The sequence below is a fragment of the Brienomyrus brachyistius genome, chromosome 5, assembly GCF_023856365.1.
Source record: "Brienomyrus brachyistius isolate T26 chromosome 5, BBRACH_0.4, whole genome shotgun sequence".
Taxonomy (NCBI): Eukaryota; Metazoa; Chordata; class Actinopteri; order Osteoglossiformes; family Mormyridae; genus Brienomyrus; species Brienomyrus brachyistius.
The window spans coordinates 20673079-20689554 of record NC_064537.1 but is presented as its reverse complement, the minus strand read 5'-3'; the positions used below and the strand labels follow the sequence as shown (position 1 = coordinate 20689554).

General features: G+C 39.3%; 1 protein-coding gene across 3 annotated transcripts in view; it reads right to left on the bottom strand.

Moving 5' to 3' along the window:
- LOC125742085 (putative uncharacterized protein MYH16) overlaps positions 1–15698 on the bottom strand; it is a 51984-nt gene extending 36286 nt beyond the window's left edge. Inside the window, exons 1-3 of one of the 3 annotated variants that reach the window (XM_049013740.1) lie at positions 15628–15698; positions 14074–14249; positions 7461–7625 (exon numbers count right to left, since the gene is read on the bottom strand). In XM_049013740.1, the coding sequence (XP_048869697.1) occupies positions 7461–7625; positions 14074–14157 (249 nt within the window). In that variant the 5' untranslated portion in view covers positions 14158–14249; positions 15628–15698. Of the gene's footprint in view, positions 1–1309; positions 1848–7460; positions 7626–14073; positions 14311–15627 lie in introns of those variants that run through there. The other 2 variants (XM_049013742.1, XM_049013741.1) reach the window with 2 other exon arrangements.
- Positions 15699–16476: the final 778 nt, after the last annotated feature.

Sequence of the window (16476 nt, the reverse complement as noted above, 5' to 3'; positions counted from 1 at the left end):
ATACAGATACACACTGACACCCACACCAGGCACATCTTAAAAATGAGAATTTGCTCATTTCAGCAGAGTTGGTCAAATGCATCTGAGGCAGAGCTTAGACTAAATCTTTCTCATCCACACTGGGATTTTCCAGGGCAGCAAAGAAACGCAGGCATATAATGTTGCAGACTGTACTTATCTATATTCCTTTAAAGTAAATTATACACTGCAAAGAAAGAAAGAACAACTTGATAATACAGTCATCAGCATCAGTTATTACACACTGACTAATGAATGAATGTAAAAATGCTTCAAGAGGCTATTTGTGCTTGCTTTGCAAAATACCTCATCTGGTAAGAATCTCAGCTGTTTGGTGCCCCCAGAAGTATGTGCTAATAATCATTATGAAACTAGCCTGAGCAAGCTGTCTAAAGACTGATATTTAATGAAAGTTCTTAGTTTGTATACTTTCAGTAATATGTCTGCATTGAGATATTTCTCTCCACCTCTTAATATTTCTTTCATCCCTTTCTCTCCTATATATTTTTTATCTCAGTAGACACCCCCCAACCCTGATCCTATCCCCATGTTAAATAGAACAGGAGAAAAATCTAAATAGAAATACCTCAACTACAGCAAAAATAAAGATAAAAATAACAGTAAAGAAAATCACTGCTACAATAGCAACTAATTAAAAACATATATCAGCAAAGGAAACTAAAAGTTGAAAAACATTTAATAGCAGGTGTTCAGTATGCTACTTTATTCAACACATAGAGACAGGCAGAAACATACACTTTGCTTTTATTAAATCCGTAAGAAACCATCTTTTTAGATCAGACAAACAGGCATGTGGTAAAGTTAACAAGTACTATTCTTTAACTCTACGGCTGATGTATATGGATAATCTTCTTCAAATATGCGTAACTGCACAAAGCCACACAAAGAGTGAAGTAACTATATCTTTATGAAATCAGGAAGGATAATAATATCTTGAGAGACGAAAAAAAGAGTCCTAGTTTAAGGCACTGCCCACAAAGGTTAACCTCCCAGCTTTACAGAAGGAGGAACCAGATGACTTGGTTCATTAGGACTGCTGAGCTTATGTTTTCAATTACAGTTCAGACCTCCTCGGCGTGCTTATCGCAAGTGGTCACAGACTCTAACATTCTTCTCTGCCCCCCCCCCCCAGCCCCCCATCTTTGTGGAACCTGTAAAGGCAAGGCGGTCATTGACAATCTAGATAAACCGTGGCGTGCGAGAGAATCAGGACACATGCCTGCACAGACACACAGATACCAAGCAATACAGAGAGCATGCGAATACATACAGCAGCTAATCGCTCCTCCAGAGTCATACTAAAGTTATCCCAGTCCAGGTCTTCCTGTTCTGGCTCCATCAGCAGCCCACTGGCCTCTTCAGAGTCATTCGAGAAGGACCGGGACCTTCTTCGTCTGGGTGTGTTAGACATCGCCCACGCAAGATGTCTACTCTAATGTCCCCCCCCCTCCACTAAAGACTCGGCTTCCGCTTTTGTCGGACAGGTAAGAGTTAACTGCAGGTGACAGGAGACGAGTGGTGGGCTTTATTCACCCAGTCTAGCACGCAAACCATATTCAGGAGCTACATCAACTGCAACTGTGCAGAGCAGCGGAGTACTATTCTGTCTTCCCCAGGCGTCGGCAGATGTATCGTCACCCACTGCTCCCAGCTCCTGCTCTGTTTGAACTGCACACACTTAATCCGGGTTGTCTTGCCCTTCCTCTTATCTCCAGACTCGATCTACAACCGTCTGACTCCCTGTTCATACCTGGCCCAGGTGCCAAGCGGAGCCAGATGAGAGCACTCGCAAGAGCACCTGATTTACACTGACCTTTCTTCAGCCCAAGGCTCCACAGACCCAAGTTACACTCACCCAATAATTAGATGTCCCCCTCCCAGTACAGGTGTCTTTTCCTCCCACTGTAAATTCAATATAAGCTCCTGAAAGGTGGAGGTATAGGATGACGGACGATTTGAAAGGCTTTAGTTGACGCGGTGGAGCGCATGTAACAAGAGCACAATATTCACGCGGCCATTGAATTTCTGTCTCACTTGGAAGAATCCAGCAGACTCTTAAATAGTTTGACTCTAGCTACTGTACTCATTTGTAATTAACAGAAAGACCTTTGTCTTTGCCCACACAACTTGGACAATGCCCTGAAATTATTCTACCAACAGGAGAACACAGGGAGTATTGAGGCCAGTCCAAGGATATGAATGAATTACAAATCTTGAAGTACTACATATGATACATTTCACTACCAACTCACTACCACATGCTTTATGACCTATTTCTGTGTGATAAATTCCAAGGCAGAATAGTAGGCTTTGCGTATCATTAGGAAAATGAGACTTACTTTACAACTCTGTTATCTAGAAATTAAGGACCTCATTTATGAGTAATCATGCTTATTTCTAATTACCAAAGATACTAACCAGTTATTGCATTAATAATACACACACACATACACACACACACACACACACATAGCATTAGTTCCCTAACCCCGCCTCCAGTATTACTTGAATACTGACAGTTTTGTTCTCTTCATGAATACCTTTATCACAAGAAAACAATATTCACAAAAATTGCTCTATCTGCTGCTTTACCACAATATATTTCTTTCTGCTGTAATCAGTAGTACCATTTCAAGTACTTAGATGTACAGTAAACTTGCAGTAAACTGTCTGCATGATGTGCATTTTGAATCGTGGTTGGTACTTAATAAACTGTACTCAACGGGCCAATGATTATTAGCAGCAAACCTGAATAGCTGCAGCATCAATTTTAGATACTGTATATTGTATGCAGAATTCTTTTTTAAAAATTGACAAAAGCAGTCACTGTTTTTATTTTATTACACATCAATGCCCAAAGTCATGATTCGTCAAAATAAACGATTAACTATCAAAAACACATCTACTACCAATGAGACGTTTCTATTCAAAATTTCACTTAAAGAAAAAAATGCAGAGCGATGTCATGGATCCTTGTATTATCGCATTCCAGTCAAAATTCCCGTCTGAAGAGCACAGAGGAACGTTTGTATAACAGAGAAAAAAGCAACGCCTTCATGTCATAAAGACACATAAACAGAACATGCTCAGGCAGAGATAGGCATCAAGTTGTGTCAAGAGCTTTAGCATTTCACATACAAGGATTAAAGCAAAAAAGAGGCTTTTCTACAAACCTTTGTGCAAAAATATTTGGTGTGGTCTCAAAAACACAGTGTAGTCACTATTATACTCATTCCTATTTTAAATATTTTCTGTCAGTGTAAGTCTACTTAAGGTTAACCAGATATTGAATAAGTTGAATAAAACCAGGGGATGCTGAGGAAGCAGGAATGTAAGTTAAAGGAGATTCACTCATCTTTGAGAAAGAAAAGGATCATATTGGATCCTAGTCAAATACTTGAATATCTTTCCTTGTTCACAAATTCTTCCTAAAAGGAGCAGAGGTTTTGACTGAAATGTAAATATGTTTTCCTTTGCTACATGGGCAACAGGAGTACACATCAGAAAATAGCTCTAAGGGATTTAAAATGCATTTTATGTATGTACAGTAAAATTAAATATGTGTTTTCCTTTTAAAAAGGGAGGGTGAACGTGAGAAAAGTAACATACACTCAAGAAGAAAACACAAAATGTGCAGATTAAAATCTGATACAGAAGTGGGATCACCAACCTATTATGCTATAGTCACAAGAAAATCTTAAGATATTTACTGTTGTCACGATTATTTTATTAATTTGTTCATTTGCTATGCCTCTTGTCTTATTCAGGATGGGGAGGGGGATCCAGAGGCTATCCCATAAACAATAGGAAGAAGGGAGGGAATAACCGAGAACTGGGTGCCAACCTATTGTAGCAATTATTATATAATATTATTAAATTGAATTGAGTTGGCAGGCATCAGTAAGTATAAAAAAGAGACTCACTGCATCATGATGTAATTCCCTATTACAGTAAACTGGCCATAGGCACCCTGTGCCTGTATAAATATCACTCTTCTGGCAGAAGTGTACCAGACTAACTACAGAAATTGATACATTCGGCATCCTTGGATAATTTATATGAATTGGTATTATTTCCCTGTAATGCATCTTTACAGGATGCTACTTATTTAAATGGGAGATTATTTACACTTCAGTCATTATTATTGCTGCTTTGCATATTGAAATCTAAAAATGCTCAGGATTGCATTCTGATTCATTTATGATGTTTCGTCATTAAAATGGAAACAGCTCATGATCTCACTTGATCATATTGGTCATTCAGCAAATCATTTACAAATTCAAATACTGTAGCATGATATTTAAAGGACTAATCTAGGTTAAGTACCAGTGATTTTGCTACATACAAACACATGCTCCTAACCACTGTCTTGCCTGCTGAAATTACAGTACGAAAGCTAGGTGGTCTGGAGCTTATCCAAGACGGGAAAGGGCACAGGGTGGGGCCGCACCGTGGACGGGATGCCAGTCATTCGCAGGGCACACACACAGTCATACATGAGAATTTAGAGACACTAATTAGCTTTGGACTGTGGAAGGAACCCGGAGGACCCAGAAGAAACCCAAACAACACAAGGAGACCATGCAAACTGCACACGCTGAGAGCAGATGCTAAACCCCTGACAATAAATCCAAACATATTGGTTTCAATTAATTTCTCCAATTTCAATTAGTATTTAAATCTATTATTTCTAAATCTAAATATGAATTATTTGAAATATTGCATGTTTACAGTCCTATCACAAACAATATTGCATCTATACCCATTTCCTCCAACTTTATTGATTATTGTTAAGAAGACACTTAACAGGGTTAAACAATCCCAGAGGAATTGGGGGTTAAGGGCAATGCTCAAGATCCCAATGTTGAAAGTATCCTGCTAACCTGAGATCTGAACCAGTGACCTTCAGAGCACAGAAACAGCAGCCAAACCCACTGAGTCATGTACCATCTCAATGCAGTTAACAGTACTGTGTGACAGAAGAAAGCAGATTTCCACCTGCAGTCTAATGACATGCAGTTCAGGTACTTGGTCTATAAATACTGTGTGTGTGTGTTTATGTGTGTGTGTGGATTAGGTTTATACTGAATTACATTGTGGGGACCATTGTAATAATAAAAACTTTTTTTTTTACATTGTGGGGACCATTTTTTAGGTCCCCACAAAGATCTGTGAATGTAGTAAAAAAACTAAAAATGCCTCAAAAAGTCTCATATTTAGTTTGGTTACTTATGGTTAAGGTTAGGGGGCTGGGTAGGGGTTCAGGTCGTCATGCTGACATGATTAGATATTTCCCCATAAAATTAATGGAAAGTCCCCACAAAGATATAATTCCAAACCTGTGTGTGTGTGTGTGCATGTGGATTATGTTTATATTTCATTACAGTATGTGGACCAAATGTCCCCCACAATGTAATAAAAACCTGATATTTTGACGCTGTGGGACCATTTCTCAGGTTCCCACAAAGATCTGTGAATGCAATTAAAAAACTCAAAAGTCTCATATTTTGTTTGGTTAGTTATGGTTATCATTAGGGCTGAGTAGGAGTGTTCTGTGCTTGTTGTTCCCTACCTAAAGCCCTATGCTACCTGATAAAATCTCCAGTCCCCCTTGACCCTGTACTAGATAAGTGTTCAGAAGACAGATAGATTAACCTGCCTGTTTTCATGTGAAGACTGCTCAAAAGAGTACTAATGCTCTTTTGAGAGGAAACTCATTTTTAGAGGCTTTGCACTGATAAAGGAGGAGCCATAAAAGAGTTCTTTAGCTGTGTAACTACACTTATACTGGGGATAGAATACAGATTTTGAATAAAAGCACATGGCCGATTGCCTGCTCAAACTCCAAAGTTGCAACACAACATTTTATTTACTGTGTCCGATTCAGAATTTATATAGGCAGTTTTTGATGTTGAACTACTGACCTGAGCCAGACAATGTAGTAAATAACCATCTAGCCAAGACAAACAAGGTCCATGTGTAAGCAAAGGATGACCAAGAGCCGCACAGTCTATTTATTGTCCATTAAAGTCCCGGCTGTGTAGCGATGGCTGCTTCCGTGGCCAAGCTTAAATGACGGCGACAAAGTGTCTGACAGGGCGAGATGGTGGTCTGAACTACAGCAGGTCGCTGTCTGGAAGCTGGAATGTAGAATAACTCTGTTGCAGCCAAAGTATGAAAAGAACGGATAAGGCAATGGAAAAAAGTCTATAAAAGTGGGGGAAAACGTTTCTACAGTTTACCTTCTATTCAAGCAAGCGAAAAAAAAAATAAGGTTCAGCAGGGAGCTCACACAGTGAGCAACCTGCCCAACATGAATACGGTTACTTTGAATGGATGGTTTTAAACTCTTGGTTTGGAACTGTAGCTCTGGTCACTGCATGATAAGTGACACGTGTTTTTAAAATGGATTGCGATGTGTATGAACAAAGACATACAATGATGTGAAAGACAGAATGGAAAACAGCAGATGAAGACATTCATGGTACAGCCAGTGTGAAATGCAGTACATGGGTCATACAAAAGCAGTATCAGACTGAGATAGTGTTTTTGGCATAGATGGGGGAATTTACCTTGACAAGACAAAAAGCAATGGCAGGGAAACCATAAGCTCTTTCTTCAATTAGTTCTATGTTAAGGCTGAATTTCAAAGTGCGAAAACCATAGGAAATCAGTATTGCTGCAAAGACCCAGTGTACAACGTGTTTATTCACAGCCATAAGATGCACAGGCTTACCTCAAATTACAATAAACAACTGTAAACCAGCCAAATGTGCAGGAATCCGCAGACTCAGGGAGCAGGAAGGATGAGAATGGAAGTGACTAAGTAGATCATCATTAAGAACCTCTGTCATGCTGTGCTTTAGGGAAAACTGAATTTCAAAAGGCTGGCGAGTACTGAAAGTCCATCTGATCAATTCCCTTACACTGGCATTATTATAAACACTCGTAATTCCTTCTTAGAAAGCAACTCATAATAATTATGGGCGGTGACACGTAAACCATGCTGACTAATGCCGCAGATCTTAAGTAATGATTCTGAAGGAGGCTGTAGAGCTGACAAACGTACTGAATCTACTTCATCAACAAAAAAAAAGTCATACTGAAAATCACTCTGCAGGCTTATACAAGCCAACGTAAGAGCATCCTTTAAGAAAAGCAGAGATGTGCAGCATTTTACTGGCTGGCTCTGAGCTCAGACGTATCATTATGTGCGGCACAAGCAGATCGAATAATTGCTATGTTCAAAATTCCCTACTAGCTGCAGAAAACAGAAGTTATGAAAATAGCTGGTGTGATATAACATATAAGTATTTTGAATTAAAGCCATACAAATTATTCAAATAAAACTAAAGCAAATACATAGAAAATAATTCATTGACATGAAGTAAAATGATGAGATATGGGAAACCAGGACTTACTGCTTGGTGTCTAACAAAAACCTCCTTCTTTTCTTTGTAAAGTGCTGCATTTTCTTGCTCCAGTTCACAAACCCTAGACAGCAGACGGTCCGTTTGCTCAACGGCTTTCTTCAGTTCTTCTCTCTCCCTCATCCCTGACTGCAAGGACTGTGGCAAAGGATTAACCTGGGTAGCAGAAAGATTCATTTCCTTTAGACTTTCACTCCTGACTAGACCCCCCCCCCCCCCCCACTCCAAAGTGGGCCTCTTAGAGCTCTGTAAAACAATATAAAATTTCATCGTCTGAATCTGTCTCCAAGTCAACACAGTGCCAGCAGTTAATATAATCATGGAAAACTACTCCTTTTTTATTCAGGTTCTCAATGAAAGATTAAGCTAAGCTACTTAGTAAAGTAACTTTATCGTAATATGTTCCCTCCTCTCATCTAAGTTGAAAAGACAAAAAGAATTAATGCAGAGACTTTACATACATAAAAAAAAACTTTCCATATGCAAAAAAAATTAAAGGCTTCTAGCAAAAGAGGTCAAAAAATATTTAATAGAGATTAATTAATTGCATGGGGAAAGATTACATGAGCTTTATATTGCATGGACAATATTTTTTGGATACTGCAAATTCTGGGTCATCAGGGTTATCTGTCATCAAGCATTACGATGCAGTAGGAGTCTGTTTTCCATTACTGGCCTGCAGCCAGCTATCGTTTAAATTTATGAAGTCTACTTAATGACAGTAGTCCTGGACTTGAGAACAAAAGTTCCACTAACCAAAATTATTAGCTGACTTGTTGCATGCAATGTGATTTGTGTCTAAAATCCATTCTTTATGAAGAAATATCAGACTTAAAAACATAAGACATGGAATGATGACAGGCGTGCTGCTCCACATTTCTGTGCATGATTTTAGCCTTTATATCCCTAGAGCACGCTAACTGCCCAAGAATATGTCGCTCAGTAAATATTACGCTTTTATCAGTACACCAATGCCAATCCATCATTTTAATTTATTGATCTCTGCTTGAATCAACAGGTATCCATTGCTAGGCTCAGACTGTGTAAGTCGGTAGCTTGCTTTCATGGAATAAAACAGATGCGAGTTATTTTTCCACAACCCACTGAAAGTTTGTTTATTTGCAAAAAAAAAATCACGAGAGTTGTATAAAGAACCTGTTGCAGCTTGTTAAACACATTATACTAGAAAATCACTGACATTAGCAGGTCAGCATCCTGACTTTGACATTGAATTTATATCCAGTGCACGCATTACTAAAATTAGGAACAGGAACGCGAACTTAGTTTCAGCGGTGCCTGATAATTGTCACTTACCAAGAAAAGATTTAATCTCAGTGATTTTAACACTTGTGAGGAAATGCTTTGCGAGACACCTGCGTTTCCTGAGGCAATCTGTGTTAGAATGTACACCCTGCCAAAATAATATTCATATTTGAAATTACTATAGGGCGGCATGGTGATGCAGTGGTTAGCACTGTTGCCTCACACCTCTGCGACCCGGGTTCGAGTCTCCGCCTGGGTCACATGTGTGTTTGCATGTTCCCCCCATGTCGTCGTGGGGTTTCCTCCGGGTACTCTGGTTTCCCGCTAAATTGCCCATAGGTGTGCATGTGGGAGTGAATGGTGTGTGAGTGTGCCCTGCGACTGGTTGGCCCCCCTTCCTGGGTTGTTCCCTGCCTCGTGCCCATTGCTTCCGGAATAGGCTCCGGACCCCCCGTGACCCAGTAGGATAAGTGGTTTGGAAAATGTATGGATGGAAATTACTACAAAAGTGCTTAAACCCCAACATATTTCTTTTGTGAAAGAAACTATACAGCTTAAATCCTACTATTTAGTAGTGTCATGCAGAGATTGGTCCAGCCTATCAATGATTGAAAGTAAATGCCATTTGTTGATGTTATTTCATCTTCGTTAATTATTACCTTCAGGAAAAAAAAAACATTTTTTCTACTTTTTTTTACATTTGTCTTTTGAATGCCAGCAAACCCATAACCAGACATAAATTTTGTCCCTCTTGGAATAATTTGCCAACCGTGGGTGGGTGCGTGGGTCCTAGTCTGTTGATTTTGCAGAATGGGGGCACCTTTGTTATGATTTACTAAAAGCAAATTTCAAGGGGAGTTCAAAATAATTGTACTACCTGGCTATACACCTGATCTATTAAAAAAAAGTGGGGAGGGGGGGGTTCAAACTCATTATGTCTGAGTAGCACCTGGACATGCACTGAGCATCATGGGAATTTACAAAGCATTTCTAAAGCTCATTCTCAGTCATTTGTTGTAGACAGAAATGTTCACAACATAATCATTTCAATAGGAAAACCTCACAGACCCATTACTCCCCTACCAGCTCAGTAATGTAAATTGAAAAAGGAATTGTGCAGAAAAAAAAAACAAAAACATTGTGTACTTTGTCCTAATCTTATTCCTGCTCTGTAGATCATAATAACATTTTGCAAATAGGCTTTTAGGTTTCTGGATGACAGCACAGCAATGCCTTATCCTTTCATGTAATCATTGTCTTTCACTGCACTGCAGACCTGTACTGAGTTGCTCCACTGGCATAATCGAGCACATAAAACTCTCTTTGTTCCGGAATATTACCTCCCCAGATATTGAGCAGAATCAATCTAGCTGTAAAGTTTGAATTGAAGGAGATGGATGCTTGCGTAATTGTACTGGCACAGAACTGTCAAATACAGACGAGACAACATTTGTTTTTTTTTTTATTTATTTATTGCTAATGCAGCTGCTGTCACTGAGGGCTTTTTTACCATTTTGGAAGTTCTCAACATATTCTCCCACCACTCAAATAGTTTCCTAAAGCATGCAACTCTAAAGCTATTTTCCATTTAGAGGCATGCCATTAAATAGCTCGATCCACCCCCTTGTCTGCCCAACATGGTGCTGTTTTCTTTATTTATATTTTTATGCATTTCTCCATCCCCAGTCACAGCAGGTTTCCAAATTCATTTCTTCTGTGGGGGGGGGGGGGGCTGCTTAATTCACAGAGCAGTAATTTACAGCATCATTAAATTCTGTACTTCATCTTTCACAATGGAAACGCCATTAAAATGCCATTTGCTAAACTTTGTTTAAAGACGCAAGAAAAGAAGGAAAAGTGGGTAAAAATGAGATTTAAAAGCAAGATTGAGGAAACGATCAACAGAGTAAAGCCTGTATTTTCCAGCAAAAGGATATTTAAACTGGAGCGGCATGGTGGTGCAGTGGTTAGCACTGTTGCCTCACACCTCTGGGACCTGGGTTCAAGTCTCCGCCTGGGTTACATGTGTGTGGAGTTTGCATGTTCTCCCCATGTCGTCGTGGGGTTTCCTCCGGGTACTCCGGTTTCCCCCCCACAGTCCAAAAACATGCTGAGACTAAATGGAGTTGCTAAATTGCCCGTAGGTGTGTGTGAGTGTGCCCTGAGATGGGCTGGCCCCCTATCCTGAGTTGTTCCCTGCTTCATGCCCATTGCTTCCGGGATAGGCTCCGGACCCCCCGCGACCCAGTTGGATAAGCGGTTTGGAAAATGGATGGATGGATGGATGGATATTTAAACTTATGCTTGGATTTCCAAATGATTGTGCTGTGACAGAGAAGAACTGCATTATTTAATTACTATACCATATAACGCGAGTCCTGTCAATTCATAACAGCACAGTCACTATTAAAAATAGACATATCCACTTTGACCAGTAAGAGACCAGCAACAGAATACCCTGTCATCCTCACATCAAAACATCAGCCGAATGCATCAATCTATGAATTTCTCTAGAAAAACTCAAAACTAAACACACTGGCATACCACTATTCCAGCAGCGACAGGTCACACAGTAGATAAGGTCACAGGCCTGTAACCTAAAGACTGTCAACACATCCATCTTCAATAATATAATAGTATAATGCAATATATCAGAATGAACACCTACTCCATACACTCAGATCCAAGGGCAGGAATTGAAAGCACAACCATGGGAGTTACAAGGGGGCAAAGACCCCCCCCCCCCCCATTGCAAGACCCCCCCATCTCCCACACACACACACACACACACACACTATTTTTTTGCATTAATATGGAATAGTAGAACACGCCGATGAATGTAGTATGTTATGATGTAAAACCACGACATTTACATAATATTGATGTAAAGGAAATGTAGAAATGCAGAAAGTTAATTATGATTTGGTCGTTTTCTCAAGTGGCAATTGCTTGCCCAGTACAGACTGACACAAAGAGAAAGGAATAGATGGCAGATAGTCAAACACAGGGTTTTCACTTTAGGACTGCAGGAGGAATTTGCCTGGAGGAAACCGACTCAACACAATGAGGACACCCAAACTCTGATTACACGGAGCAGAACTGGGATTCAAACCTCCAACCCCAGAGGTGTGAGGTTACACTGCTGGCCACACATTCTTGGTTTCTGCTGCCTAATTGCAGTTTCAGTACAAGGGCTTTCATCAAAGGAAGAACAAATCCTCTTTCAGCTAAGCTGGTAAATGAGATGGCTTGTGACAGCCAGGGCTTCTAAATAAGCTGAACTGGGATGGCAATAAACCAAGACAGAAAGTTAAAAACTAAGATCTTTGGGAAATTCCAGGAGGCGATTCACAGCGGCTGAACATAGGAAACCTGACACAGCACTGGAAAAGGAATCAAAATTATATTTGCCAAAGAACTCCATCATTTTTGCCAGTTCTCCATTTGTGCTTTTTATTATATAATTATACATAAATGTCAAGAATACCAATTCAAAGCATACTATATATGGATTTTTTTGTTGGTTTTTTTGTGTACTTTTTGGAAATTTTTGTTTTATTTACAAATAGGATGCAAGGATGCGTTTTAGGATATGCCATAGATAAGTGCTGAATTTTATTTGCAGTTCATCTGAATTGAATGTATGCTATTAGAGTAGCTGGTTATCCCAGGTTTGCTTTATGCTGACTGTCTGATAAGCCTGCTAATAAGCATACAAATATTGCGGCTTGCATCCCTGCCCCTGCTGATTGGTTTCAGCATCTCAGGGATGCAATTTCTGCTCGATCCTACCCACAATCCCCTGCAAATGATCTTCCAGGATGGGCTAACATTTGGCACATGGATGTCAGGTGAACAAGCAGAAGTTGGCGGAAAATATAGGTATTGTAACTACTAACATTTTAACTTCACAGTAAGCAAAAGCAGTTATGTTCTGCTACTGGTTCCATGGCCAATATTTAAACTTAAACTTAGCTCAGCTTGAGCAAGATAAGATGAGGTTTTCATTCATTCATTCATTCATTTGTTCATTCATTTAATAGAGAGACCTGCCATAATGGCATGCCCATAAAACACTGGGGAAAACTTAGCCAAACTGAATCCGAGCATACATACTCTTGTTTTTATTATTTTTAGAATTGTTTAAACTAACATGTACTATATTTGACGACAATATTCCACACTGTGGCACGGTCAAGACTCAAATGACTATTTTAGATTCATCCAATCTCCGGAAATATGGATCTTTTAAAAGACTGAAGGGTTGATGTTTCTCATTAGTGACTTACAGATGTCTGGACGCCTGTTAAGGTTATGGGATTTATAACATATTTGGTAAGCAGGTATACAGAGCTAAAACACCATCAACCAACTCTCTTGACCATAGCTGGAGCAGAGTGAGTAAATTGGTCCATTAAACAATCATCAGTGTCCAATTCTGGTAGCATCACCTCAAACATATTCAACAAACCATCTTCATTGATGAGGCTCATGAAGTACTATGTTCCACTACAGAGAAAATAACCATGCCTGGTCCATTACACCTACGTATTGGATGAGGGAAACTAACTTGCAGAGTGTTGACCTTCAAGTCAATCAGATTGACACCCTTGTGATCAGATGAACACTACATTGTCCCTTAAGCCTAACCAGTTTTTAGTCAAATTATTTTAAATAAGCCTGCATGTGAAGCTTTTATCCATGTATTGCACAATTTATTTTCAGAGACCACACACCAACAATCCCTCCAGCCATTGTGTGTTCTCTCTTGTCCTATGCAGGGTCATGGAACCACAACAATTTCAATTGATTTTTTTTACCTTTCATATCCTTTGGCCAAACTTGGTCATTGTGATGAGGCACAAGTCACACAACACAACAATTCAATGAAATACAGGTAATGCTAAGTATTCTCATGCCATTATGCAAGTAACTCATAGGTGTTCTCATGCAATTATGGTTTCTTATTTTGTAGTTGTACTATATTGTAAATATTTCAGGCAATTGTCTGTTTTTACCCTCCATTGAAGTACCTGGTAGTAGCAGCAGATAACCCATATTTGCATTCCTGAAAAGTGTGTTCAGATCTGTCTCCAGTCACAGCAATGCTGGTCTGACAGGCCAGAGAGAACCTCTCTAGCTGAATTTTTAAAAGTGTTTGCTGAAGATGCCATTTTTCTATCTCTCACTAGATAATGAGTTTATGTTATTTCCTTTAGACATATGGAAAGAAGACAAGACACGACCAGCATTCAGCGGTAGGCGGAGTGGAGTACAGGGGGTGTGGAGAGACAATAAACATTCAGAAAATGAAACAGAGGAGAGCAAAAGAAAAACTTACATGAGCCAGTGGCTTAGTGTGGACAGTGACAGTGGGTCGGTATTGACGAAACTCAGTTTGGATCACACACACCTTCTTCTCCATCCTCAGGCCAAGGAGCAGCCCCTCATCCTGTCCTCATACGAGGTTTTGGTGCAAACGGGTCTGAAGCGTGGTTACCTGACCCACCCGCAACGCTGTCAGGGCAGGGGGGAGGGGACAGGGGCGAGAAGAAATACAAACCAACTTCAACATTCCCCCTTCTACTCCTCCTGTGTGTTAAAGCACAACCACCCACTGTCAGCTGAACAACAGAGCAAAAAGCCACCCTTGACTGTGAACGTTAACCCCCTCGGTGCTAAAAGAGCTCCCTGCCTCATTTTTTTAAGTAAGAAGTGTCTGACAAATTCTTCACATTCATAATACCTTTGATCATGTGAATTGAATATACTCTTCTCACTTAGGAAGTCCTACCTTACAACTCACCAACCCATTTACATAAATGTATTTGAATAAATTTCAAATAATTATAGTGGGACTGGTGTACCAATCACTGGATAATATATACAGGACATTGTCATTAATGTTGGCAGGAAGAACATCTGGTAAAATCCAATAAACAGCAGTTTGGTCAAGCAAGATTTAAAAATATATATCATAAGGAGAATGCACACATGAAAACTTTCACTGTGATAATGTTGTTTTTGAGGAAACCATCTAACATTACATGCAACAATTGCATTACTTCCAGTAGTTCTGAATAGCATGCTCCTAAACCAGATTTGCATGAAACTCAGCTAGATGCAGTTATAATTTATGTTAATGTATGTCTCATACACTATATTAGTTATTACGAAAACGTTTTCTTTTGTTTTCCAGTCAATTATACATTCGATTTATAAGTAATAATACATTTTATAAATAGGAAAATAACATTTTTTACTCAAATCCTGAGTTTTTGTTGCAGTTGTCACCTTTCGAGACACGCTCTGAAGTTGCGGTTCGCGTTATGCTGCTTGCATTCTCCTTCACTCTCGCCCCCGTGTAGGAGTACCAGCGCTCCCACACTAATCTCTGCTAATAAAACTGACAGCAACGCGATGTGGTTTTGTCGCTTGTTGTAAACTGGATGTATGGAGTACCACAACAGGTCTCGTTAAAAAGGAGAAAAATGCGACGCGGTATTTTACGGAAAAAAGACGAGTTTCTCCAATAACCGAATTCCTCTGATTGTCACTTTATGAAATAAAAACAAAAAAATAACATCGATCACGGCTAAACGAACACGATGAAGAATAAAATACTTTCGATTATTCTGCTTTGTGCAAAACTGAGTAATTTGAAATAAAAATATGTGATTTAGGATACGTATGTGAGACGCCCTCTATATATCAGGGAGCGGAAATTTGTTTCAATAACAGACAGAATAGGCCTGTTGTATAAAATAACACCGCTGGAATACTGCCTGCCAACTGCATTTTCGTACGCATTTAACCAAGTATTTAGTATCAATTCAGCATTAGGCTTTTTCTTAATCGGACCCATTACATTTTCCTAGTAAAACTGTTTACTTACAAATGATTTCGCTTTTGACACTGATCGATTTCTTCCGCTCTATAATCCCTGTGATCCATGTTTTGACAGGATTTCTGTCAATCAAATTTCAAAAATGGCTGGAGGGAGGAATATGTCTTGGAAATTATTGAAAAAAAACTCGCTTTAACAAGTTGTCAGAAAGTGATTGAGGGTCTTGTACTTTTAACATCATATCTTCAGCCAAAAAAAAAACTAGTTTGTTTGCTTTTCAGTTGCATGACAGTGGAAAATAGATGTCATGTTAAAAATATCCATTGACTTTTCCATATTTGACAGAAGTACATATTATCATTGTAAAGATTAAGCTATGACAATTTTCAAAAGAAGTAAAGTAAGATAAAACAAGCACTGTGGAATTCTCTCTCTCAACCACTCAACCTGAGATTGAATTCCTTTGGTGTTGGTTTTACCTGAACATGGATTTATTATGTATGAATTCAAACTTTATGTGGTTTACCAGTAGAATCACCTGGAGATGATTTTATCATTGATGATACAGAGTAATGCGACTGTCAGGCATTGTTGAAAAACAAAATACCAGTAAGCAAAAGGGACTAAACTTTAAATATTAATGGAATGTGTCCCAGATCCGTGCCTTGCACTGCAGGGGCCAGACTCCAGCCCTCCCCCGATCCTGTCCAGGATAGGTGAATAGCTGACAGGATAGCTGCTAAACTTGACAAAAGTAAATCCTGAAAATAACAGAGAACTGATTCAGCCGCACCTCTATAAACATATCTTAAAATAATAACAATAAAAAAAAATACAGGTGCTGGGCTTCACAAAACTGGAATTTACACCCGGACGTAATAATGCATATCCCAACCC